Source organism: Muscardinus avellanarius, assembly GCF_963383645.1.
Source record: "Muscardinus avellanarius genome assembly, chromosome: 14".
Lineage (NCBI taxonomy): Eukaryota > Metazoa > Chordata > Mammalia > Rodentia > Gliridae > Muscardinus > Muscardinus avellanarius.
This window is the reverse complement of record NC_137800.1, coordinates 61,583,372-61,611,095: the sequence shown is the minus strand read 5'-3', so window position 1 is coordinate 61,611,095 and position 27,724 is coordinate 61,583,372. Positions and strand designations below refer to the sequence as shown.

At 43.4% G+C, this 27,724-nt stretch overlaps 1 protein-coding gene across 1 annotated transcript; it reads right to left on the bottom strand.

Annotated features, from left to right (window-relative positions):
- Positions 1–457: 457 nt before the first annotated feature.
- CHRNB3 (cholinergic receptor nicotinic beta 3 subunit) lies at positions 458–27,688 on the bottom strand (the record flags this gene model as incomplete). The annotated part of the gene is made up of 5 exons (XM_080710717.1): positions 27,536–27,688; positions 26,031–26,075; positions 6,887–6,996; positions 5,557–6,439; positions 458–592 (listed from the first exon to the last, which is right to left on the bottom strand). Exons 2-5 carry the CDS (start codon positions 26,055–26,057, stop codon positions 458–460), a joined length of 1,155 nt encoding a protein of 384 aa, XP_080566843.1. The 5' UTR covers positions 26,058–26,075; positions 27,536–27,688.
- Positions 27,689–27,724: the final 36 nt, after the last annotated feature.

Here is a 27,724-nt window from a genome sequence, read left to right as displayed (position 1 = left end):
GACTACCAGAAGGTGAGCGGATGCAGGAGGCTCGGGGCCTTTCAGGAGGCCTGCGTGTGTGTAGATGATACTAGGGATTGAGCCCAGGGGGCTCTTCCTCTGAGCTATACCCCAGTTCTATTTTATTTTTTATTTTGAAGCAGGGTCTCTATAAGTTGCTGAGGGCCTAAGTTGCTGAGGCTGTCCTTGAACCCCCAATCCTCCTGTCTCAGTCTCCCAAGTACTAGGATTATGGGCGTGTGCCACCACAACTGGCCCTCCTTTCATTCTTTAAACCTAACCCACTCCTGGTCACAGTCAGCTCTGGCAAACCACGTTTACCCAGGTTCCTCCTGCAGCGGCCCTAGGAGAAGCACATGCAAACCTTTGGGCTCTGTGTGCGTGCCAGCCAGATGTTGGTTCTAGGGTGTATGTTATCTGTATGGACTGTCTTTTAAGTGGCTAGGAAGACTTGTTGCTAATGGTAACTCTGTAGCCACATCTTCAAAGCAGGGGTGAAGATCAGAACTGAGCCTGTAACTGACGCTATTAGAAAGAGCCACAGGAAGATTCTGTCCAGGACTTGAGCAACGAATTTCCAGTCTTGTACTACCTGTGAGAGAAAAGACAAGTTTTACTCAAGACACTGGCAACTGTCAGGAACTCATCCAAGAGCCCAGAGCCATAAACATTCATGTTTACAGCACTTACTTGAGTTTCTTTTTTCTTTCTTTTTTCTTTCTTTCTTTTTTTTTTTTTTGTGGTACTGGGGGTTGAACCCAGGGGCTTTCTACCTCCGGGCTATACTCCCAGAACTATTTTTTATATTTTTATTTGGAAACAGGGTCTCACTAAGTAGCTGAGGCTGGCTTTGAACCTGTGCGATCCTCCTGTCTCAGCCTCCCAAGCGCAGGGATTACAAGTGTGTACCACCATGCCCGGCCCTTACTTAAGTTTCTAACACACCTAACATATCACCAGTAACACAGGCCAGATCGTATCCAGTCACTTGGGTAATTGTGCCCAAAGGAAACAGTTTATAAGCTGAGTGTACAGGAACACCAAAAGCAAAGAAGTAAAACAGAACAAATGGAGCTATGTATTTGTAAATATTACTGATTTTTACACAAATAAGAAACGAGTATATCTTTTTACAATGCTTCTTGATATACATATGACAGTAATCACACATTGATAAGAATTTGGACAAATGCCACAGGTCTTTCCTTCCACTCCACATGTGGGTATGGCTGCTGCAGGTCTAGAATGACAGACACTCCCAGGAGGAATGACCACACACACATGTGTGTCCATGTGTGTTGCTGGGGATTGAACCCAGGGCTGTTCTATCTCTGAGCTACACTCCCATTTCTTCCTAGTTTTCCTTAGAAGCAGGGTCTCACTAAGTTGCTGATCCTGGCCTCGAACCTATAATCCTCCTGTCTCAGCCTCCCAAGTACTAGGATCACAGGCGTGTGACACCGTACCTGGTAGGTTCTTATCCTTTAAGGGAAAGTAAATGCTCCATTTCTACTCTAGATAGTCCCCAACGTCCGATGGTTCAACAATGAATTTCCAACTTAGAATGAATGGTCTGAAAGCAAAAACCATTTGTGGAAATCGTACTTCAAGCTTTGAATCTGGGGACTGAGGCGCAGCTCAGTGGCAGAGCAGCAGCCTGGCATGCACAGGGCCTGGGTTCAATTCCCAGAAGGGGATCTTTCCCCAGGGTGAAGGATCCGCAGGGCAGCCCTTTGCCAGGGTGCTGGGAAGCAGCAGCAGCCGCCGCAGTTCCTGCCCAGTCCTGCGGTCAGATCAAGAGGGAAGCAGCTGGTCCTCTGTGTGCCGTGCCGCTGGGCCCTGCTGCTGGGAGCTCTGCATGTTTGAAATACGTATTTCCAACTCACGGTGGGTTTACTGGGATGTAAAGCCATCGCTAGTTAAGGAGCAACTGCCAGTGGGCATTTTACAAACATTAAACAAAACAGAAGGCCCACCTCCATCCAGGCGGGAGTGGCACGGTCACTGCTGCTCACTGCTGCAGGAAGCTCTGGCACGGAGCCCATTGTATTCCCAGCTCACAGAGCTTCAGAAGTAAGACCTGACTCGGAGGGCGGGAGCGCACGAAAATGCGCTGAAACTGTTAAAAAGTCCGTGGTAGAGGCGGGGCGTGGTGGTGCACGCTAGAATCCAGCACTGGGGAAGAAGAGACCAGAGGGTGGCGGTTTGTGGACAACCTCGGCTACTTAGCGAGGCCATTCACAACTCAGTGAGACCCTGTTTCAAAAATAAGACTAAAAAATAGGGCTGGGAGTGTAGCTCAGAGGTACAATGCCCTTGGGTTCCATCCCTGGTACCGCAAAAAAAAAAAAAAAAAAAAAAAAAAAAAAAATGTCCATGGTAAGTGGTAGGATTGTTAATGATTTTAGTCCTCTAGTTTACATTGTTCTGAATTTTCCAAATCCCTATATTTATCATGTATCATTTTATCATTTTTATAATTATAAAAACTCTTTAAATCATTGCATTAGGTTTTTTTTTCCCCTTTTTCTTTTTTTCTTTTTTTTTTTTTTTTGTGGTTCTAAGGGTTGAACTCAGGGACATTTTACCTCCAAGCTACACCCCCAGCCCTATTTTATTTTTAGTTTGAAACAAGGTCTCACTAGGTTGACGAAAGCCTCACTACTTGTTGAGGCTGTCCTCACATCCAGCTATATCATTTTTATAATATAAAACTCTTTAAATATTTAGGGTTTATTTTGCCACATTTGAGATTGAACCCAGGGGCAGTCTACCTCCAAACTCCATACCCACCTTATTTTATTTTTAGTTTGCAACAGAGGCTTGCTAAATTGCTGAGACTGGTCTCAATCCTATGATCCTCTTATCTTAGCCTCCTAAGTACTGTGATTACAGGCATATACCACCATGCCTGGCTTGCATGTTTTAAAAGATATAAAGAAGAGTCAAGTGTGTTGTCACACACCTGTATCCCAGCTCTTGGGAGGCTGAGACAGGAAGATCACAGGTTCAAGGACAGCCTCAGCTACATAGTGAGGCTCTCAGCAACCTAGTGAGATCCTGTTTCAAAACAAAAAATAAAAAGGTTGCTGGGCGTGGTGGCGCACGCTTGTAATCACCGCGCTTGGGAGGCTGAGACAGGAGGGTCGCACAGGTTCGAAGCCAGCCTCAACTACTTAGTGAGGCTCTCAGCAACTTAGTGAGACCCTGTTTCCAAATAAAATATAAAATAGGTCTGGGAGTATGGCCTGGAGGTAGGAAGCCTCTGGGTTCCACCCCCAGTACCACCAAAAAAAAAAAAAAAAAAAGGTCTGGGGGTATAACTCAGAAGTAAAATGAACCTGTGGGTGGGCGGGGAGATGTCATGAAGCCAGGTACAGTGGTGCACACCTGTAATCAGTACTTGGGAAGCTGAGACAGGAAGATCCTAGGTTTGATCTTCCTAGGAACTTAGGGAGATCTTCAGCAGCTCAGGGATACCAGATTTCAAAACAGAAAATTAAATAGGGCTGGAGGAACCTTCTCTCTCTCTCTCTCTCTCTCTCTCTCTCTCTCTCTCTCTCTCTCTCTCTCTCTCTCTCACACACACACACACACACACACACACACACACACCCCACCTCTACTTAATGGCAGAAATTCTTGTTCTACGGTGGCAGTTGTTTTTCTAGTCTTTCAGAAAAAAACCTTAAGTGGATGAAACATAGGACAAATGGTTAAGGGAGAGGATGTCTAGGCCTGTGAGGACAAGATAACATGTAGAAGAACATTTCAAAAACATTCACATTCATGGGATGAGGACTTCGGCACTAATTCTCACCATTTGTATGCTATTTTATTTTATTTTTTGTGGTACTGGGGATGGAACTGAGGGGCATTCTACCTCTAAGCTAAATCCCCCAGCCCTATTTTTTTATTCTTTATTTTGAAATAGGGTCTCACTGAGTTGCAAAGGCCTCATTAAAGTAGCTGAGGTTGTCCATGAACCGCAGTCCTCCTGTCTCAGCCTCCCAAATGCTGGGATTACAAGCATGTGCCACCACAACTGGCCATTTATTAATATTATTATTATTATTATTATTACTATTACTATTATTTATTATTATTATTATTATTATTATTATTATTATTATGGTACTGGGGAATTGAACACAGGGACATTCTACCTCTGAACCACACTCACAGCCTATTTTTTATTCTTTATTTTGAAACAAGGTCTCACTAAGTTGTGGAGGGCCTTACTAAGTAGCTGAGGCTGGCCTTGAACCTGTGATCCTCCTGTCTCCATTCTCACCAATTTTAGACTAAAATCATTAAACTCTATTCACTGGTGTAATGATGTAATTTGTTTTAAGCATATGTGTTGGCACACACTGCATATTTTGTATCTTTTGCCATTAAATTCTAATGTTTTTCAAGGTCGTTTTCAGAAAATGGAAGCTCAGGTTGAATAACTGTTCAAAAGTCATACAGCCTGGGTGTGGGACCTGAGCCCAGGACTCTTTTTAGATGGAAATTCTCCTTCCTTCCTTCCTTCCTTCCTTCCTTCCTTCCTTCCCTCCTTCCTTCCTGAGCTGGGGTCTCACTATGTTGCCCAGGCTGGTTTCAAACTCCCGTACTCACGTGATCCTCCTTCCTCAACCTCCATAGTAGCTGGTACTGCAGGCTCGCCACTACATCTAGCCTCATACTCCTTTAAAAAACATCTGTAAGCTAAATAACGCGGTACTCTTCTTCAACAAAATATCTAATTAGATATATTAATTTAAAATCTTTAATTTTTCCAGCCTTTTATTTCTAAATATTGTGTGTGAAAATATCTCTCATCCCATGAAAATGAAAGATAAATTACCAGAGACAAACGTAACAAGACAAAAAGACGTAAGTGATTATTTAAAATAGAATTGAGTAATTATAAGGAATAGTGCTTGGTCTACAGTCTCTTTTGCTCACTATAATTTTGTGGACTTCTTCCGGAAGATTCATACTAAAATCCCTATTGTATGTTAGGGGCTTGTTTTAAATTTTGTGGGCGCAACGATGATAGCTAACACACACACCTGAGTTTATAGCAGCGCAATCCACATAGCCACGTTATGGAACCAGCCTAAACTGTATAATACACACGATGGACTTTTACTCTGCCACAAAGAGAAGAAGCTTATGTTCTTTGCAGGAAATTGAATGAAACTGGAGCACATATGTTAAGTGAAATAAGTCAAACTCAGAAAGTCAAGGGTCATACTTTTTTTTCTCATATAGAAGCTAGAGAGAAAAAAAAAGTGAAAAAGAGGGTCTTGTGATGGTAAAAGGGATGACAGAGTAGGGAAGGGGGTGGAGGAACTGGGGGATCAAAATGATCAAATTATGTCATGGGCATGTATGAATATGCCAAACAAACCCCAGGATTCTGTATCATTATTATGCACAGATAAATAAGTAAAAGGACAAGCCTGCAGAACACCCAAAAAGACGATAGCAAGCGGTGCCCCATTTCAGGCTTCGACAGCATCTTGTTGAGACAGATGTGAAGCGTGGCCGCCGCCGGCCCCTCACCTGGCTGCTGAGGTGTTCCTTCTTCACGTGCCTGGAGATGTAGCGCACGGACTCGGCGGCCTTCTCCAGGAAAGCCACCAGAACCTTCTCCCCATTGCTCATCTGCTTCTGTTTCTTTTTGTCCAGGACTTTCCCTTTCACCACTGGCTTCCGCTCGTCTCCATCTGGGAAAGAGCAGCGATCCGTGTGGTCCTTCATGCACAGTAATTTAGGAAGTTTTTGCAGAAACAGCTTCTTCACCCAGGGGGCCATGGGGTGGTAGGTGGAAGAAGATCTGTGGTGAACATTGATTACAAACACGGTGACGATAATCGACAGGGTGACAAATATCATAATGAACAACAGGTATTCCCCGATGAGAGGGATGACCTTGGAAGAAGACGGGATTATTTCTTCAATCACTAAAAGAAAAACGGTCAGAGAAACCAACACGGATGTCGATAGTGAAAGTTTTTCTCCTTCGTCGGAAGGTAAATAGAACACAAGGACTGTTAGAAAAGATAGCCCCAGGCAGGGGACGATCAAAAAGAGAGTGTAAAATAAAGGCAGGCGTCTCAGGACGAAAGAGTAGGTAATAAACGGGTAGGAATATAAGCCATCCCTTCTGTTTCCCTTCATCCCCCTTGCGTTTAGAATTTCCCATTCTCCATTGTCGAAGAAGTCGTTTCTGTCAACATTCTCGTCTATCAGAATGAGGTCAACCATGGCCCCATCGTAGGTCCAGGACCCGAACTTCATGGAGCAGTTCTGCCGGTCAAAAGGGAAGAAGGTGACATCCATGGTGCACGAGCTTTTGTAGCTGGCAGGAGGCGTCCAGATGACAGTCCCATTCGATTTCACGATGACCTTGGTCATGAGTGAGCCTTCAAAACGCCCATCAGCACTGCCATAAAAGTAGTTTCATATTAGTGGTTATTTGAGCACTTAGTAGTTTGAGTCCTCCCCCAACACCCCACTGTATTATTTGTATTGTATTACTTGCCTACTACAACTCAAACACCATTTTAAAAGGAAACAATCACAGCTGGGCACCATACTTGGGAGGCTTATAAGCTTTAGGCCAGCACACAGTAACTTAGACCCTGCTTCAAAATAAATAAATAAATAAATGAATAAATAAATAAATAAATAAATGAAAGGGCTGGGGTGTACCACAGTGGCAGAACCCTCTGGGCTCAATGTCCAATTCCAAAAAAAAGAAAAGAAAAGAAAAGAAAGAAGAAATGATTACTTTGTTAAAGTTGCATATTTTGTAATTATTTTGCCTAAATCCGATTTTTCTATATCTACTGTTAATCTGTTGAATGTGGTTTTCTTCTGCGCTACTTACTTTTCAAAGAGAACTATGTCGGGAAGCCAGAGAGATTCCGACGGAACCTTGATTGAGTGGATTCCACCGTATTCATCAGGATTCCAGCATAGTTTGTTGTCTGTCCATTGCTGCACAAAATGAGTATGTTGTAAATTTATTCTGAAAATCAGTGTGTTAGACCTTCAGGTGTCTCTTCACTTACCAATCTGCATTTTACTTAGGAAGGGAAATTTGACTGTGTCGACCTGTTAACCCTGTGTGGACCCAGCAGGGCCATCAGAAGGCCTCGCAAGCCAGCCTGCTCCAATCAAGGGCAGGCCTGCGCGCCTGGCCTGCCTGCTAATTCCACAGTTGCCACGTCTGTCTCGTGGTGATGAGGCTCCGCAACAAATGAGGCTAACATATGATGCAGCTTTTAGTCTCTCTCTCTCCCTCTCTCTCTCCCTCTGGTACTGGGGATGGAACCCAGGGGCATTCTATCTCCAAGCTACACCCCCAGACCTTTTTAGTTTTTATTTTTATTTTATTTTATTTTTGCGGGTCTGGGGATGGAACCCAGGGGCAGTTGACCTCCGAGCTATATCCCTTGCTCTATTTTTTTATTCTTTATTTTCAAACCAAGTCTCACTGAGTTGCAGAGGGCCTCACTAAGTAGCTGAGGCTGTCCGTGAACCGTGATCCTCTGGTCTCAGCCTCCCAAATGCTGGGATTATAAGCGTGAGCCACCAGGCCTGGCAGTTAGTTTTTATTTTGTAACAGGGTCTTGCTAAATTGCTGACATTGTTCTTGAACTTCTGGTCTTTCATTCTCAATCTCCTACAGGATCGAACGACTGTGCTCAGTTCAGCCCATTTTCTCTTAAAAAACAAACCAGGTAGCCAGGTGTGATGGCTCATGCCTGTGATTCCAGCATTTGGGAGGCTGAGACAGGAGGATCATGGTTCTCAGACAGCCTTAGCTACAACTTAGTGAGGCCCTTTACAACTCAGTGAGACCCTGTTTCAAAATAAAGAATAAAAAATAGGGCGGGATGTTACCCAGAGGTGGCAATTTAGTGGAGATTTCAGAAACCTGTTTCCAAATAAGAAGTAAAAGATCTGTCTGGAGGGGGTGTAGCTTGGAGGTAGAATGCCTCTGGGCCCAATTCCCAGTACCACACCAAAAAAAAAAAAATAATAATAATAAAATAAACAAAAGAGATACATTTTTAACAGTTAAAGAAAAGCAGTAATAGATCTAATTTAGCTTATTCTAGGAGGGTTGGCCCAGTGAGATTTTGTGGGGAGGGAGTGCTGGGAATTGAACCCAGAGGCTTTCTATCTCCAAACCACACTCCCAGCCTATTTTTTTTAAATTTGGAAACAGGGTCTTGCTAAATCGCTGAGGCTGGCTTCAAATCTATGATCCAAATACTGGGATTATAAGTGTGCACCATCACGCACAGCGCTGAGATTTTAATCTTTTGGTACTAGATGGTTCCAATTTCGAGCATCACTCAAGAGCCTTGGACAAACGTCCACCCTATATACTAGCATGAGACATCCAGGGAGCGGGAGTCTACCTGAGGAGGAGAGTGCTGATCCAGCACACACGGAGCCCCCAGCACCACATACATTCAGTATCTGCTGCTGTTATTCATGATATTGTAACTTTTGTCCAATGAAAACAATTTTTCTAAGAATTCTTTTTTTGTAGTAGTAGTAGTAGTAGTAGTAGTATCTGGGTTTATTTGGAAAGCTTCTAATTATATACTTATACTTGTAACCCCAGTACTTCGGAGCCTGAGGATCACAGGTTTGAGGACAGCCTCAGCAACTCAGCAAGACCCTGTTTAAAAAATTTATATATATATATATATATATATATATATATATATATATATATATATATATGGTTGTGGGTGTGGCTCAGAGTTAGAGTGACCCTGGGTTCAATTCCCAGCACCACAAAGATAAATAAGTTAAATAAATAAATAAATAAATAGTGGCTGGGGGTATAACCTCGAGATAGAATGTCCCTAAATTCATCCTCAGCACCACACACACAATTACAGCCCCAATGTTGTTAGCCTCCATATAATTACATATATTTTCTTTATAAGGAAGAAATCACTTAGCATGTCTTCTAGGGGTGATGGACTAGGGGCTGATGAATCCAGATGAATAAACCTGACTGTTAATTATTACATTACGAAGGTCAAGAGGATAATGTACACAGGACCAGTTACAGCAGAAGTGAACCTTATTTAAAAATTTTGGGACTTCCGGGAAGATGGCGACCGAGAAAAGCGGGGCTTAAGAGCCCCGCTAACAACAAATCTCCATTACCACAAAATCAGCGCCTTTCATAGCCAGAAAACACCATCACCAGTGAAACAAAAAATCACCAGGCTCCAGAGAGAAAGCAGACTGAGAACAGAGCCACAGAGGAGATACACCGGCCTCGCGCCCAAGGACGCAGCAGACGTGGCAGCAGCACCATACTGCCGGAGGCACCGGCGAATTCACGGGACGGCTACAGCAAGCCGAGGTGAGCCACTGCGGAACAGCTAGGCGGGATTTCTCCATGCAGAGAGCATCTAAAGCTCCCAGTGGCCGAGCTCAGCACACGCTGCAGGGATTCAGAGTAGAAATCAAAATCAAGAAGAAAAACGCCAGCCCCATAGCCGAGGGCGTAGCAGCGGCGCCATATTGCCACCGGCGGCAGCAGCAGCGAATTCAGCGAGGCCAGTACAGCTACATCTGCGTACTCAAGAACAGTGAGTCAAATTGCGGGCCACAGAGGAGAAATCCCAGTACTGTACTCCCTGGGACTTGACCCAGTGGGGGAGGGGCGGTGGCAGAGATATCACATCATAGGAGAACATGCAACCTGGCACCCACCACAGTCTAAAGCAGCCTCTATCGACTCTCTGGGTTGGAGACTCTGTGATAAAACCCAGTAAAGGAGTAGTGGGGTCTGAGATACTACTGACTCGAGATCCAGAACACCTTAAGGGAAGTCATAGTGACCCAAGGGAAGAACCCAGAGAAGGCACAAACTTCTGAAATCATGGGAAAGAGGAATAATACTGGAGCAATTAATGCCCACAACCCCACAACATCAGAACCCGATAAAACAGAAAATCAGAGATTTCTAGAAGATCAAATCAGGAAAATAACTGTAGAAATAATAGAGGTGCTTCGAAAAGAACTCAGAGAGAGCCAAAAAGAGATAAAGGATGCAATTAATGAAGTAAAGGCCTCAATTCAAAACACAAACAACCGATTAGAACACATGGAGAACAGAATCTCGCTCTTAGAAGATGAGCAATCCAAAAATGAACGCATAGTTTCTAATCTAGGAAAAAATATCCGACAGCAGGAATCTGATATTGAAGAAATATGGGCCCATTTTAAGAGAGCTAACCTAAGAATAATTGGAATAGAGGAGGGAAAAGAAAGTGAAACCAAAGGGATCAACAATCTCTTCAAAGAAGTAATAGCAGAAAATTTTCCAAACATAGAGCAAGAGGTTGATACAAAGGTCCAGGAAACTTATAGAACTCCCTTTAGACAGGATCGGAGAAGAGGATCCCCACGCCACATAATTGTCAAAATGACCAATGTGGAAGCCAAGCAGAGAATCTTAAAGGCAACAAAAGCAAAGGGCCAAGTGACATTCAGAGGCAAACCAATTAGAATCACTCCAGACTTCCCAAACCAAGTCATGAGAGCCAGAAGGGCTTGGAGTAACATATTCCAAACTCTGAAAGAAAACAACTTCCAGCCAAAAATTTCCTACCCAGCAAAACTTTCTATCAAATTAGATGGAGAAATAAAAAGCTTCCATGACAAACAGAAACTGAAGGAATTTATGTCTTCAAAACCAGCACTAGAGAAAATACTCAAAGAGATTAACTACAAAGAAGAAATAGGTAACACACACCAGAACCAGAGAAACAAGATTTTCCATCCAACAGACAACTAAGATTGGTTATCTGTGGAGATTCATTATTTATGTTAGTCTTTTACCTATCTCTAAATGGTATTGTTTGCCTTTATAGTTGTTAATTTTTAGGATTTCTAGTTGGAATATTAATATACCTTCAGATTTAGCAATTGGAAATATTTTATCCCATTCTATTAGTAACTGTTAACTCTGTTTACATTGTCTTTGTATATACAATTTTTTTATTGTTTTATTTTTTAGGGAGTCTGTATACTCCTCTGTTGCCTGTGTCATTGAAATCATAACCAAGAAATCACTGCCAATTTCAATGTTGTGAGGTTTTATGACCCAGATTTTCTCCTAAAAGCTTATAGTCTTAAGATTTGTATTTAGGTCTATTATCTATTTTGAGTTAATACTTGTATATGGGATTAGGTAAGGGTCCAATTTTATTCTTTTCCATGTAATTATTATTTTTTAACAATATTTAGTTAAAAGATTATCATTTCCACCACCAAATGTTCGTGGAAACCTTGTCAAAAATAACTTGACAATATAGGGAAGAATTTAGCTCTAGGCTTGTATTTAACTCCAATGGTTTATATATCTGCCTTTAGAATAGTACTACACTGTTTTAATTATTGTAGCTTTATATGGTTTGAAATCAGAAAATATATATCTTCTAGCTTTGTTCTTTTTCAAGATCGTTTTGGGTACCTAGACTCCATATTCCATATTAGGATAGATTTTTTTCTGAAAAATAAATATATAAATATATGATAGTTTCACCTAAAAAATAGAAAAAAATATTCTCTGGTAAGAAAGAAAGCAAAAAGAAATATTGAAATGTTATCTTTAAGTCATCAAAAGCTTGGTATCAGACAAATGAAACTGTTATGTGAGATTATCATTTTTAATTTTAGATAAATTGCCATAATACTAGATGTCAACTACTAAGCCAAGCATGGGAGGGAGGGATAGGGAGAGAATGGGGTGGGGATTGGGTGGGGGCTGACTGGGCATTGTGTGCATGTATGTCTACAAAAGTATGTATCCTACTATGATGTATGAATACAGTGCACCAATAAAAAAAAATAAATAAATAAAAATTTTGGGACCAAAATCTTATGAAATCTGATCTGAAATTAAATGCTCCCATCCCATTGTCCCTCATGATAGCTGAGGAACCACGTTAATGACACTTGCGAGGGTAAAAGTTCACATCCAGTGCAGTGCTTCCCGGAGACCCCAGGCCAACTTCATCATTACAAAGCCAAGAGTCAACCTGTAAGGCTGACCCCACTAGGTGGTAAATGTTGAAATACGTATGATGCCTGAAAAATGGTGGAACTGTCCAGCCTAAACACGACTTTGTCTATCATAGACAATATTTATGAGATGATCATTAAAAAACAAAATTTAAAAAATCTGAGCCTTATCTGGACATGGTGGTGCACAGCTGCAAGCCCAGTAATTGGGAGGCTGAGACAGGAGGATCACAGGTTCACAACCAGTCTCAGCAACTTAGACCCTGTTAATAAAAATAAAATAGAGGGGATGGCTTAGATGTAGAATGCCCTGAGTTCAGTCTTCAGTATCACTAAAAAGTAAAATAAAATAAATATAAAGGTCTGGTGGTGTGGCTTGAAAGGTAGAACACCACTAGGCTCAAAACCCAGTTACAATCAATCAATCAGTCAATCAATCAATCAGATATGGGCCTTTAGAAACCTAGAATCTAAAACATAAAAAATTACTTGACTATGGACAATTGTGCTTATGAAGAGTGACAATTTAAGAGTCAAAGTAATAAAGTACTTACATCTGGGGATGGTGGTGCACACTTGTAATCCCAGTTTTTGGAAGGCTGAGACAGGAGGATCGCAGGTTCGCAGCCAGCCTCAGCTACTTAGTGAGGCCCTCTGCAACTCAGTGAGACCCTGTTTCAAAAATAGGGCTGGAGTGTACCTCAGAGGTAGAATGCCTCTGGGTTCTGCAAAATAAGTAAATAATTTACCAAGTTTACCTGGTGCTTACAGGCTTCTCTTTACTTCCTCCTCTTCCCTTGTGTGTGTGTGTGTGTGTGTGTGTGTGTGTGTGTGTGTGGTGCTGGGGATGTAACTCAGAGGCTTTCTACCTTCAGGTTAAACCCCTAAACCTATTTTATAATTTATTTGGAAACAGGGTCTCGCTAAGTTGCCGAGATCCTCACTAAGTAGCTGAGGCTGGCTTTGAACCTGTGCGGTCCTCCTGTCTCAGCCTCTCAAGTACTGGGATTACAAGCGCACGCCACCACACCCGGCTCTCCTCTTTCCATCTTAAAGAGTAAATATAATGAATAATTTATTTCCTTGCTATCATGGTAAGTCTGAGTCTTGGAAATGTTGGGGAAAACTCATAGCAGCGTTTTTCATTTCACTTCCATTTTATTTATTTATTATTATGAGGAGTAGTAGTTCTGGGGATTGAACCCAGGGACTTTCCACCTTGAGCTACACTTCCAGCCTTTTTATTTTTTTACCTTAAAACAGGGTCTCACTAAATTGCTGAGAGCCTCCCTACTTTGCTGAGGCTGGCCTCAAACCTGTGATCCTCCTGATTCACCCTCCAAAGTACTGGGATTACAGGTGTGCACCACCATGCTTAGCCATTTTACGTACTTTTGTGTGTGTGTGTGTGTGGTACTGGGGGTGGAACCCAGAGGCTTTCTACCTCCAGGCTATACTCCCAGACTTATTTTATACTTTATTTGGAAACAGGGTCTCACTAAGTTGCTGAGAGCCTCACTAAGTAGCTGAGGCTGGCTTCGAACCTGTGCGAACCTCCTGTCTCAGCCTCCCAAGCGCTGGGATTACAGGCATGCGCCACCACGCCCGGCTACTTTTAAAATTTTTCCTTATAATAAAATTCACTCTTTTTGTGTACAGTTCTATATGCAAATAGTTGTATAATAACTACCACAACTAAGATGACAAAACAGGTTTTCACCCCAAACTTCCTCTGGTGCTGTTCCTTTGCAATCAGCTACATCTCCACCCTGACTTCTTGTTCCCTTCGTTTTGCCTTTCCCGGGATGCCCTGTCAGTGAGATCGTCCAGTGCACGGCCTGTTGGTCCTGACTTCTTTTCTTAGCAGTGCATTTGGATTCTTCTGTGTTATCCTGTCAGGAGTGAGTTCATGTATAAATGTACTGCAGTTTATTCATTCACCTGTTAGGATATCTGAATTCTTTCGAGGTTTCAATAGTTACATATAAGGCCATTGTAAATACTTCAGGTTTTGGGTGAAATAACTTTTCATTTCTCTTGGGTAAACAGGGTGGGATGGCTGGGTCATGGAGCAAGTATATACTTAACTTTACACAAAACAGCCGGTTTTCTAGAATGGCTGTCATTTTCCATTCCCACCAGCCACACAGGAGAGTTCCAGTTCTTTTCATCTTCTCCAGTACTTGGTGTTATCACATTTTTTACTTCAACTATATTAGAATAGAGGTGACATGGTACCTTATCATGGTTCATGACATATTTTCCTAATGACTACTGGTGCACCTGCTCATGTGCTCATTTCCCGTCTACATATCTTATCTGGCGAAGTGCTGTTAAGTCTTTTTGTGTTTTTTAGTTGGGTTGTTTGTTTTTTCTTTTATTTCTTCTTTCTTTCTTTCTTTCTTTCTTTCTTTCTTTCTTTCTTTCTTTCTTTCTTTCTTTTTCTCTTCTCCTTCTCCTTCTCCTTCTCCTTCTCCTTCTCCTTCTCCTTCTCCTTCTCCTTCTCCTTCTCCTTCTTCTTCTTCTTCTTCTTTGGTGGTACTGGGGTTCCTGGAAGCCCTTCTACCTCTGGGCTACACTCCCAGACCTATTTTTTTTAATATTTTTATTTGGAAACAGGGTCTCTTAAGCCAGCATGGCTGGCTTCAAACTTGTGCGATCCTCCTGTCTTCACCTCCCAAGTGCAGGGATTACAAGTGTGCACCACCACACCTTGCAGGGTTGTTTGTTTTCTTAAACTGACTTTATGCATTGTGGATAAAAGCTCTTTGCCAAATATTTTATTTATAAATGTTTTCTTTTCTTTTCTTTTTTTTTTTTTTTTGCGGTACTGGGATGGAACCCAAGGACATTCTACCTCAGAGCTACACCCTCAGCCCTATTTTATGTATTCTTTATTTAGAAACAGGATCTCACTAAATTGCAGAGGGTCTCACTAAGTAGCTGTGGCTGGCCGAGAACCTGTGATCCTCCTGTCTCAGCCTCCCAAGTACTGGGATTATAAGCCTGCACCATCATGCCCGGCTATCGATGTTTTCTTAAGATTTACCTTCTCTTTGGTTTTTTAATAATGTCTCTCACAAGACAGATATTCTAAAACTTCATTTTTACACCAGATATGGTGGCACATATATGTAATACCAGTGCTTGGGAGGCTGAGACAGGAGGATTGTAGGTTTCAGGCCAGCTTTGGCAGCTTGGTAAGACCCACACCCACTTGGTGACCCCCTGTTTTAAAATTTAAAAAAAAAATGAAAAGAGATGAGAGCATATCTCTTAGGTATAATGCCTCTGATATCAATCCCCAGTACCAAAATAAATAAATAAATAAAATTTCATCTTATTAATGTTTTTAATGGATTGTATCACGTGTAAGAAAGCTTTTCTTAAACCAAGATTGCAAGGATTTATCTTGTCTTCTAGAAATTTTGTAGCTTTAAAGTTTTGTTTTAGGTCTAAGATCCACTTTCTGCTAATTTTTTTATTAAGATGGAGTATAGGTTTTTCATTTTGTTTTGCATATGGTTCAATTGTACTTTTATGGAAAAGACTAAAACAGTTTCCACTGAATTGGCCTTTGTACATTTGCCAGAAGAAAATTCACCATGTGGGGGCATTTGGGGCTCAGTCTGTTTTATTGGTTGTACATGTCTACCTCTCCCCACAAGATCACACTGTCTTAATTACCACATAGCTTGACTGCAAGTTTTGAAATCAGAGAGTGTGAGTTCTCCAACTGGGTTCTTCTTTTTCAAAATTGTTTTGGTTATTGTATTAGTCAGCTTTTTCATTTGGGCTGTAATCAAGATGCCTGATAAGAACAACTCAGAGGGGGAAGAATGTATTTGGGGTTCATGGTTTCAGAGGTTGAGGCCATGGTGAGCTGGCCCCAAGGCAGAAACATCCTGGCAACAAGGTGTGGCGGAGGGGAGCTGCTCAGCTCATGGCAGGAGGAAGGGAGGGAGGGACCAGGGACCTGCGCGATCCTCCTGTCTCCACCTCCCAAGCGCGGGGATTACAAGCGTGGCCACCACGCCCGGCAATGGTACTTAAATCTAAAAACAATTTTAGTTGTTCACTGCTGCTGTGCAAATGTACACTGATCTCATACTCAGCTTGTGCGCGTCGCCTTGCTTGGCCCATTTTGTTTAGGAACATTTTTTGTATGTTTTCTACACGGACGATGATGCCGGTTAGAGAATTTTAATTCTTCCTTCCCAGTCTGAATGTTGCCAATTGTTTTTCCTTGCCCTAATGCACTGGCCGAGCTCTCCAGCGTGGTGTTAGGCAGGAACTGTGAGTGCGGACATCTTCCCTTGCTCCTGATCTTTGGGGGAGCACATATAGCTGCTCACTATTAATACGTTAGATGTTTGTTTTTTATACATATCCTTTGTTAGATTAAGGAAGATTCTTTCTATTCCTAGTTCTTTGAGATTAAATAAAAAACATGACCAGATGCAGAATTTTGTCAAAAGCTCAGCATTTACTGCATTTTTTTGTTTTTTAGTTTTTAAATATGGCTTTTCTTCTTGATCATATGGTTTTTCTTCTTTAGTCTGCTAAGATAATGGTTAAATTGATTGATATTTTTCCTTCTCTCTCTCTTTTTTTTTTTTTAACTGAGGATTGAACTCAGGTGCATTCTACTCCTGAGTTGCACCCCTACCTCTTTTTACTTTTTGTTTTGAAACAGGGTCTCACTAGTTGGCTGGGACTGGCCTCAAATCTGTGATCCTCCTGTCAGCCTCCCAAGTACAGGTGTGTGCCGCTTTACTTGGCTTAAAAGTTGCCTTTATTGATGATGGTGATGTTCTGATGTGTAGCATCCACTTGAGTCCTTTCTTTTTACTAATGCTAATTTTCTCAATGACTTATGAATTCCATATTAATCTCAGATAAGGCAACCTTGGCTCAGAGGCCATGTAGCTGGCTAGTAAGAGGATCAGGGTTCCAGGCCAGGAGAGGCCCACTGCTGCCCGGGGTGGGTGCAGAGGCGCCATCTATGCCTGCTGGAGTGCAGAGGCCCAGAGCCGTGCTGCCCAGAGTCCTCGATGGTATTCTAGCCAAGGTCTGTCTGAAGCCAAATCCTGCATCTTTTTACCTTTCCCCATGTTAACTGCTGTATAAAAACCCGTGCCTAGAATTCTTCATAATCTTAAATTGTTTTTTTTCCAAGCGTCTTGAGGTTTAGCTCATGTGGGCATTTCTGATGCTGATGGCAATAAAGCCTATTAACTGTATACTCAGGCTAAAACTGCAGTAGACTCCACCTCTCCTCTGCGAAAGAAAGAAAGCAGGAAAAACAATAAAACATAAAAACTGTTTGACCTTAATGGTAAAATATGTGTTAAAAACTAGAGGAATTAGCTGGGTGTGGTGGCACACACTTGTAATCCCCGCGCTCGGGAGGTAGAGACAGGAGGATCGTGCAGGTTTGAAGCCTGCTTAAGAGACCCTGTTTCCAAATATATATATAAACATAGGTGTCTGGGAGTGTAGCCTGGAGGTAGAAGCGTTTCCAGGAACCCCAGTGCCACCAAAACAAAACAAAACAAAACAAAAACAAAAACAAAAAACAACTAGAGGAATTAGCAAGTTGTGGTACAATCCCAGTACTTGGGAGGCTGAGACAGGAACACCGCAGGTTTGAGGCCAGCTCAGCAACTTGTGAGGCCCTCCACAACTTAGTGAAGCCCTATTTCAAAGTAAAGAATAAAATTGGGCTAGGGATGTGGTTCAGAGATAGAATGCCCCTGGGTTCTACCCTCAGTACCACAAAAATAAACCAAAATAAGGATACTGAGCACAGCTAATGAATCCAACCTACAGAGCTCCATGTGGAGCCTAAAGATTGCAGGACAATGAATTGCCTGCTCCTTGGATCCAGGTTTCTTCCTTCTACAGACACAATGGCAGAGCTTCATCTATGCCCTGGTCTCTCCTACAAGGGAGGAGGGAGAGTAACTAAAGTCAGGGGTTTCTGCCTGGCTGCAAATTGCAGCAAACAGACATGATTCGCAGATTTGCAAGTTGTTCTAAGGGAACTAGGGCAGGCCCCAGGGGAGGGATTTCTAAGCCAGGAATATTCATCTTTCTTACCTGACCTCCAACAGCTGGGTAAACAGCTGTGGCCAGAGATAACACAGGAGGCTGAAGGTTTTTGAGGAAGTCATTCCATTCAACAAATATGCAGAGGTTCACAAAACTGGGAACAGTGCTGGTCCCTGCTGCCAGGTACTCCTAGCCTATGACGGGACACAGAACTGGACCCTGGAGGCAATGGGAAAACTAACTTCCTTCCTTCCTTCCTTCCTTCCTTTTTTCTTTCTTTTCTTTTCTTTTTTTTGTACTGGGGATTGAATCCAGGGGAGTTCTGCCACCCAGCCATACCCTCAGCCTAATTTCTTTTAAACAGGAGCTCACTAAGTTCCTGAGGCTGGCCTTGAACCTGTGATCCTCCTGCCTCAACTGCCCAAGCACTGAGGAGAGATGACATTTGAAGCCGAGACACTGTTTCAGTCAGCATGCTCACTGCTGTAATCCAAAACAACCAGCCACAACCTAGGGAAGGTTTATTTGCTCCCAATGCTAGAGATTTCAGGGTTCAGTTTATGTCAGGTCAGTTATGTTGGCAGAGGAGAGAGAGAGCGAGAGAGTGAGAGAGGATGAATGGATGTGATAAGGTCTCTGATCTTACAATAGAGACCAGAAGCGAGAGAGCCAGTATGAGGACTCAAATAAATAAGCACAGATCCCAAGGCCACATCCCCAGGACCCAACCTCCAAAGACACCCTACCTGTCCTGTAAATTAATTACAATGGATACATCCACTGACAAGATTACAACCCTCCTGAATTAACTATATCAACTCTGCGCATACATGCATGAGCTCTTCAGGGCCATTCTATACCTAAACCATGACAGGCAAGAAGAGTGAGGAGTCAAAGCAGCAGGCAGTGGTGTGGGGTCCACAGAAAGTTGGCTACTGGTGAAACAGCATGGACAGAGGCAAAGGAGTGAATGAATGAATGAATGTTGCACTTGAATCCTTGAAGAGATCTCCAGCAGAACAAAGGCTGCATTTCTAACCAATATAGAAAAAGGGGAAGGCTGGCTTTTGGCCAACGCCACTCATTTTTGGTGTACCTCAAAGAGTAGGCACACTGAATTAGAACGAAAACCCCTGAGTTGCACACCTGGGTTGTCCTTTGCTAGCTGGACAATGGGGACAAGTGGCTCCCTGGTGAGAGCCAGCTCTCACAAGCATGGTGCCCTTCCATCACCAGCGCTGGGGAGTTCAAGTCTGTCCTGCCTGAGATGCCCAAGCAGAGGACAACCCTATGTCTCCCACTTGTGAGCTCTGTTGATGCTGGGTGGCTCTATGCCCAGGACAGCTGTGGCTGGAGAACGTATGCACTGCCAGGTATCTCAGGTGGTGCCTCAGCAGCCGGCTGAAGATGCAAAGCCCAAATCCTCTGTTTTGTGCTCTAGGAGCGGAGGGATTTTTCTAGTCAATTACTGTCTTTTCAGAAGCCCTGGCCACAGCTGGAGATTAACCTCCTGTCTCTCTTTTCTTGTACTAAGAGATTAGAAATAATACCCCATGTTTGTGTAGCATGTTCTGGCTCCAATTCTCAAAGCCCTTCACAAGCATCAGCTCTGAGCTGCAGACATTCTTTGTTTGAGAGCTGTGCTTTTACAGGAAGCAGAAAGCCAGGATCTCTCAGAGCCAAATATCAAAGTTAATCTATACAAAGAAACAAAACATATTTCAAGTTTAGGATTTTCTTCCGGGGGAGGTACTGGGGAGTGAACCCAGGGGGATTCTACCTCTGAATTACACCCCCAGGTCAATTTTATTTTTATTTTGAAGCAGAATGTCATTGAGTTGCTAAGGCTGGCTTCGAACCTGAAATCCCTCTATCTCAGCCTCCCAAGTACTGGGATTATAGGTGTGCACCAACATACTCAGCTAAACTGAGGCTCTTAATTTGCAAGAGTGCAATTTCAAAACCATATCAAATTTGTGTTCCCTTTAAATTGTTTTTTTCTTAATATCACCTAAACTCATGGGGCTCTAGCTATTTATTACAGTCTAGAACCAAATTTCATTTAAGTTGAAATCATAAGATATTTTTACTGTAAATAAATTCCTCAAATTACTTTTTCTTTAATACTCAAACCAGAAGACAATAAGAAGCGAGCCAGGTGTGGCAGCGCACACCTATGATCCCAAAACTTGAGAGGTTGAGAAAAGAGGATCACAGGTTCAAGGCCAGCCTCAGGAACGTAGCAAAACACAAACACCCAAGTTAGCCTAGACTCACATAGGTCAGGATCATCGATATCACCCAACAGGAGAGCCAGGGTCTAGCAGAGCCAAATATTACAGCTAGTCTACACAAAGGAACAAAAAATATCTCAAGTCTAGGCTTTTTGTGTGGGAGAGGTACTGTATGATGTGTTTGTGTTTTAAGCTAAGTATTTTAAAGGTAAAAAATTAAAAGTTCATAAAGATAAAAAGTTCAATAAATTCATTTATCATTATTATTATTTTGGTACTGGGAATTGAAGCCAGGGACATTCTATCTCCCAGCTATACTCCCAGATTTTTATTTATTTATTTATTTTTTATTTTTTTGCAGGTCTGGGGATGGAACCCCGGGGCATTCAAACCTCCAAGCTACACCCCTTGCCCTATTTCGTTTATTCTTTATTTTGAGACAGGGTCTCACTAAGTTGTAGAGGGCCTCACTAGATAGTTGAGGCTGTCCGCAAACCACGGTCCTCCAGTCTCAGCCTCCTGAATGCTGGGATTATAAGCGTGCGCCACCACACCTGGCCATATTTTATTATTTTGAATCAGAGTTTCACTAAGTGGGTAAAATTCTTGCTAAGTTGTTGAGGCTGGCCTTGAACCTGCAATCCTCTTGACTCAGCTTCCCAAGTACAGGGATTATAGGCATGTACCATAGTGCCTGATTCATTTATTATTGAAGAAAGAAAAAAATTGGAGGAGAGGCACTAGAGATTGACCCCCAAGGACATTCTATGTCCAGGTTATATATCCCCAGCTCTTTTTATTTTGGAACCAGGTCTAAGTTGCTGAGGGTTTCACTAAAGTTGGAGGCTGGCCTCCAACCTGTGATCATCCTGTCTCAGCCTCCTGGGATTATACGCACAGCCTGGCTTCCTGGCTACTTTCTTGATTTGAAGCCTCTGGGACATCCCTGAGATCTTTAGTTATATTAGCCAATAATGTAATTTTTTGGGGTTGTACTGGAGATTGAACCCATGGGCATACTACCTCTGAGCTACACCCCCAGACCTATTTTATTCTTTATTTTGAAACAGGATCTCACTAAGTTGCAGAGGGCCTCACTAAGTAGCTGAGGCTGGCTGTGAACCTGCGATCCTCCTGTCTCAGTCTCCCAAATACTTGGATTATAGGCATGTCCCACCATGCCTGGCCAATAATGTAATTCCCAAACCCAAATCAGTGCTGGTTCCTTTACCCCTGAAGACAGCCGCATGACATATTATATGTCTCATATTCCCATTAGGTTTAAATTGTTAAAGCCAAGAAATGTGTGATTTGTCGTTAAGGATGAAAAGGCCTTCCAAAGAGACACAGGAAGGGATAGGCATTAAACTAGACATGCTCACACACATCACCTGTCTCCTTTAACCTCTGAATGACGCGTGAGCTTGGCAGCGCCTCTGTTTTACTGATGAAGAGACTGAGGGTCTGGGGGTGAAATGACTTGCCCAGGTTTATATAGTAGGCTGTTTAGCCCTGACTTACCTCTTATCCACTCGAATATGACATCTTTACTGACCTCCTTTGCTAAGGTCAGAGTGAGGCTGTAGCCGGGCGTGGTGGTGCACGTTTGTAATCCCAGCGCTTGGGAGGCTGAGACAGGAGGATAGTACAGGTTCGAAGCCAGCGTCAGATACTTAGTGAGGCTCTCAGCAACTTAGTGAGACCCTGTTTCCAAATAAAGTATAAAAATAGGTCTGAGAGTGTAGCTCAGAGGTAGAAAGCCTCTGGGTTCAACTCCCAGTACCAAAAAAAAAAAAGAGTGAAGGAAAGAAATCGAGATTCCTAGTAAAGGTCTGAGAGAACTTCATGGACTTACAAGAGCTGTTGCAGGGCGAGGAAGCTGGGCATTGGTGGAGGTGGCCTGGGCCTTTAAGTCCGTGGCAGGTGTGCTCTGGCTCCTAGAAGCTCCAAGGCCGGCTCCAGCGGCAACACAGAAGCTAGCCTCGTGGTTACTGAGCTTTGGACTGATCTGAGCCAAGCCCAGCTGCTGGAGCAATGCCGCTAGGTAGGGTGCTGGCCTGGCCAGACATCCTGGCAGCTTTCTGGACAGGAGAAGAAGCCTGGCCACCTATTGGTGTTCATGCTCAACCCTGCCTTGCTCAGGGCCTGGCGCGATCCCCAGCACACAGTAGGTGCTCAGGGAGCTCGTTTCTGTTCTTCGTCATAGTGACAACATCCAGGCAAATGGTCCTCCCTGTGTCATTAGAAAAGAGGGTGGTTTCTTTATTTCCTTTTTTTGTGTTTGTGTGGTACTAGGGATCAAACCCAGGAACATTCTACCTCCAATCTATACCCTCAGCCCCATTTTATATTGAAACAGGGTCTTGCTAAGTTGCAGAGGGCCTCACTAAGTTGCCGAGGCTGGCCTTGAATCTGCGATCCTCCCATCTCAGCTAACCAAGTACCAGGATTACAGGTACGCACCACAGTGTCAGGTTGTTTTCATTTCCTTTCAGGTGCTTAGAGGGCAGGCAGTCCTCCTAACCTTGAACAATGATGAATGATTATATATTGTGGGCAGGGAGGGGATAGGGCACTAAGTCCTTTCTCATGGAGTCAGTGGTAATAGCATATTTATAGTTTAGAGGTGTTTGATTACTCTCTGGAAGTACAATGACGGAAAACAAGAGTCTGCAAAACAAAAGTCAATAAAATAAAAATAGCTCCATGTAGACTTTCTCTGTATGTCACTGGATTTGTGCTTTATAAAGGTGTTTGACTGAAAGAATAGAAAAGAATGTCTAAATCTACCAGAAAACAACAGCAAAAACAGAAGACCAGACAGGAGTAGAATGGGATGGTTCTAGTGGATACACAATGTGGATATAACTAGTGGGTACAGAATGTGGATATAACTAGTGGATATAGAATGTGGAAAAAAAACTAGTGGACATAGAATGTGCCCTGGAAGGGCTCATGTATTGGCAGTGCAAAAATGTTCAAAGGAGAAATAACTGAATCATGAAGGTTCTAGTCTCATCAGTGGATAAATCCCTAATCATTTGAAGGGCTGGTAGGGTGTGGATGGAGGAGGTGGGTCAATGAGGGTGAGGCCTTGGGGACTGTGTCTCCCTCCTCCATGTGAGAAGGTCGGGGTCCCTGTCGCCGTCGCTGCCAGCTATGCCTCAGAACTGACCCCATGGACGCGACCTCCGACACCCCGAGCCTCCTGTGGCCTTCCCTCCTCTAAGTCGCTCTCGTCGTGTATTTTGGTCACTGTGGTGGGAAAGCTGATGGAAACAATTAAGTACAAAACAAGGAAACAGACAGAAACAAACAACAACAACAACAAAAATCCCAGTCCGTCAGTTGTGCATGCTACTGTGGAACATGGTTCCTTCCAAGTGAGTCACATCACACTCTCTGCAGCTGTGAATTAGAGAATCAGTCCACAAGGTGAGAAAAGAGGGAAGAGGCAGAGGGAGTCTGTGGGTCTTTATCGAGATGGCAGCACTCTGGGATTGAAAAGACTTCACAGTAGGCTTGCGCAGGGTGAGTGCTCTGGAAAGCCATGCTGTTGAGGATGTGGTTCAAGTTAAAAGTATGATTCTCCTCCTCCTCTTCCTCCTCCTCCTCCTCCTCATCCTTTGTTTTTTGCTGCTCAGGGTTGGAGGGCCCTTCTTTTTTTTGTGTGTGTGTGGTACTGGGGGTGGAACCCAGAGGCTTTGTACTTCCGGGCTATACTCCCAGACCCATTTTATATTTTATTTGGAAACAGGGTCTCACTAAGTAGCTGAGAGCCTCACTAAGCAGCTGAGGCTGGCTTCGAACCTGCGCTATCCTCCTGTCTCAGCCTCCCAAGTGTGGGGATTACAAGCGTGCGCCACCACGCCCGGCTTGGAGGGCCCTTCTACCTCTGATTTACACTCCCAGATATTTTATTTTGAAACAAGGTCTCACTAAATTACTGAGTCTCACTAAGTTGCTGAGGCTGGTCTTGAACGTACAATCCTGTCTCAGCTTCCCAAGTATTGGCTTACAGGTGTGTACCATCACTCCTGGCTAAAAGCATAATAATTCTCTAACTCTGATTAAAGTCTTCAGGTGGGAAAATTTTGGTGGTGCTTAGGGACTCTCCCCAGCTTCTTTTATCTGTTGTTCATTATAAGCCAGAAGCAGAAAGAACCAATGTTTGGAATAGATAACTATGTCAATATGAACAAATGAAAAGCATTGTATATGTATGTTAGAATTAAGTGAGATATTCATATATCCCCATGAGGAGTATTTTAAGTCTATGGGCAGATTATGGAACATTACATTCTATAAACAGCAAATAATTGTTAAGAAACGAAGCCCAAAACTATGCAATTAAACCAAACTTTAGTCTACTATCAAACAAATGCCAATATTTTCTCCTTTCTTATAGCATATGCAAAATTGGGTTTTGAAAGTCCAGTACTTACTGACAACTCCAAAACAAATTTCTCTGAACAGAATTCTGATTTGGGATACCAGGTGACACGCGGGAGGCGGAGGCAGGAGGATTGCGAACACACCGTCAATTAAAGAATCAGAGGAAGAGAAAGCAGTAAAGAGTATAATAATTCTCAATAATTGAAGGTCAGCCTCAGCAACTTAGCAAGAGCTCGTTCTGGGGGTAGAGCCCCTGGCTTCAATCCCCAGTACAAGAAGAAGGAAAAGGAGAGCTGGAAAGTGCTCAAAATGCATATTAGTTTTGTTGGGAAAACCTGTGTTCAGTATTTGGGGCTTCACTTTGCTTGGAAGTCCCTGCTGGGCGGCCTCCCGCCGTCCCCGTGTCTGGGGTCAGCTCTTTCCGGGGATCGGTGGGCCCACTTTTGCCATGCGGGCCCACAGGAGACTGGGCGGCTGGATACCGAGGTTGGCATCCAGTTGCTGTAACTTGTGGATGCGGGATGTTGTGTCTTGGAGTCCCCTCTTCTTTTTCTCCATGGAACCCAGGGAGCCACGTCCAGGCTTCCCAGTCAGAGTCACCCTCCCCCAGCCCAGTCCCCACCGAGGGTCCTGCAGGAGCCTTGTCAGCAGGAGCTTCCTGGGATCCTCTCTAGTGCTGCCCAAATAGAGTAAAACAGAACAGCCCCTTTCCAGCTCTTCCCAGATCTCTCTCCCTGAGGAACTCCATATTCTTTTTTTTTGGGGGGGGGGCGAATGGGGATTGAATCCAGGGGTATTCTACCACTGAGCTACATTCCCAGCCTTTATTTTGAGGCCGGGTCTCACTAAGTTGCTAAGGGTCTCATTAAGTTGCTGAGGCTGGCCTCAGATCTGTGAACCTCCAGTCTCAGTCTCCCAAGTACTGTGGTGTGTGTCAAGCGTCCCCCTTCGATATACTTTTTTTTTCTTTTTTTCTTTATTTTTTTTTTTTTTTTTGTGGTCCTGGAGGTGGAACCCAGAGGCTTTCTACCTCCGGGCTACACTCCCAGACCAATTTTCTATTTTATTTGGAAACAGGGTCTCACTGAGTTGCTGAGAGCCTCACTAAGTAGCTGAGGCTGGCTTCGAGCCTGCGCGATCCTCCTGTCTCAGCCTCCCAAGCGCGGGGATTACAAGCGCGCACCACCACGCCCGGTTTGCATAATCTTTTTTCAGGTGAAAGGCTCTGTGCGCAGAGGAGCATTTCGGGCGGGCACACTCGCTCCTTGGTCTGGTACTTACCTGTTTGAGCCACACATTTGTTGTCATCAGTTGATTCTTTTCATCCTAAGAAAAAGACGATAAAAAAAGATATTGTGGATTAAAATGGAAGGAAGCTGGTTTTTTATTTATTTATTTATTTTGGCTTTTCATTAGCAAGAACTCTCCGAGTCTTACTGTGCGGTGTTCAGAAGTCAAAAGAGTCCCGACTCAAGAACTCTGCAGTGGTCCTGACATATTATGCATGTTTTGCTTACAGCGAAAATAACTATTAAAACAATTAGCTGTTCGTTGTGGCAACATTTATGTAAAATTGCATGACCCAGGAGGCACTTTAAGGATGCAAAGGAGAAGGAAATACTAGCTAGGCTGAAGACAAGCTTTACATAATTTTCTAGAGGGGCCCCTGGGGGCCACAGCAGGACGGCTGGCTGCACGGGGGGAGTTGAAATTCTCTCATTTCCCCAAGAACATACTCACAGCAGAAGCACAAACCCACAGGAAAATAAGAAAAGAAAAAAAAAAAAAGAGTTGGACTGGAAGAGGCGGGGAAGGGGGTCTCCCAGGGAGTGCAGGGGCGGCCCAGCTGTCAGCACTGTCCGGTCTCCTGGCTGGCTGGGCTTAGAGTGGTCAGGACCGCTCCGAATCAGCCCTGGGCAAGTCCTCATCCTAGCTTCCCAAGGACCCCCTCACTGCTCCCAGCAGGCCCACCCGCCCTCGGTCAGGGTCACCGTGAAGGTTAATCCACCTCAATTTCCCATTCTTAGCTCATGTCATGTCACTGGCTTCTTGGGGCAGATTTTCTCTTCTTTTCTTTTCGGTACTGGGGATTGAACCCAGGGGCATCCTGCCTCTGAGCTAAACCCCCAGTCCTTTTTATTTTTATTTTATTTATTTATTTATTTGTTTGTTTGTTTGTTTGTTTGCTTGTTTGTTTTTGGTGGTACTGGGGGTGGAACTCAGGGGCTTTTCTACCTCTGGGCTATACTCCCAGACTTATTTTATATTCTGTTTCGAACAGGGTCTCACTAGTTGCTGAGAGCCTCACTGAGCAGCTGAGGCTGGCTTCGAACCTGTGCGATCCTCCTGTCTCAGCCTCCCAAGTGCTAGAATTACAAGCGCGTGCCACCACGCTCAGCTCACCATAAATAATAATAATAATAATAATAATAATAATTATTATTATTATTATTATTATTATTATTTTGCGGGTCTGGGATGGAACCCAGGGGCATTCAACCTCTGAGCTACACCCCCTGTCCTATTTTTTATTCCTCATTTTGAACCAAGGTCTCACTAAGTTACAGAGGGCCTCACTAAGTAGCTGAGGCTGTCTGCGAACCGCGATCCTCCGGTCTCAGCCTCCTGAATGCTGGGATTCCAAGCAGGCACCACCACGCCTGGCTACCATAAATAATTTTTAAAGTTGAAATGTCAGACACAGGGAAAGAAATATATATCTTAGGGTCACAAACAAGTTATAAGGAATGCTTGTTGTTCTTAACTCAAGGCTCATGATTACTCACCACGTCTACGAGCTGAGAGATTTTCAATCCAAAATACACTTTTATGGTGTCGTTAGAATTTAATACAGGGCGAACCCATTTCTGATAATCTTGGAATAAATGTCTAAGGAGGGCATCTTCATTTTCGGCGATTGAACTGACTCCTTCAGTAGCTGTAAGAACCAGGAGAGAACCCGAAATAATACAAGA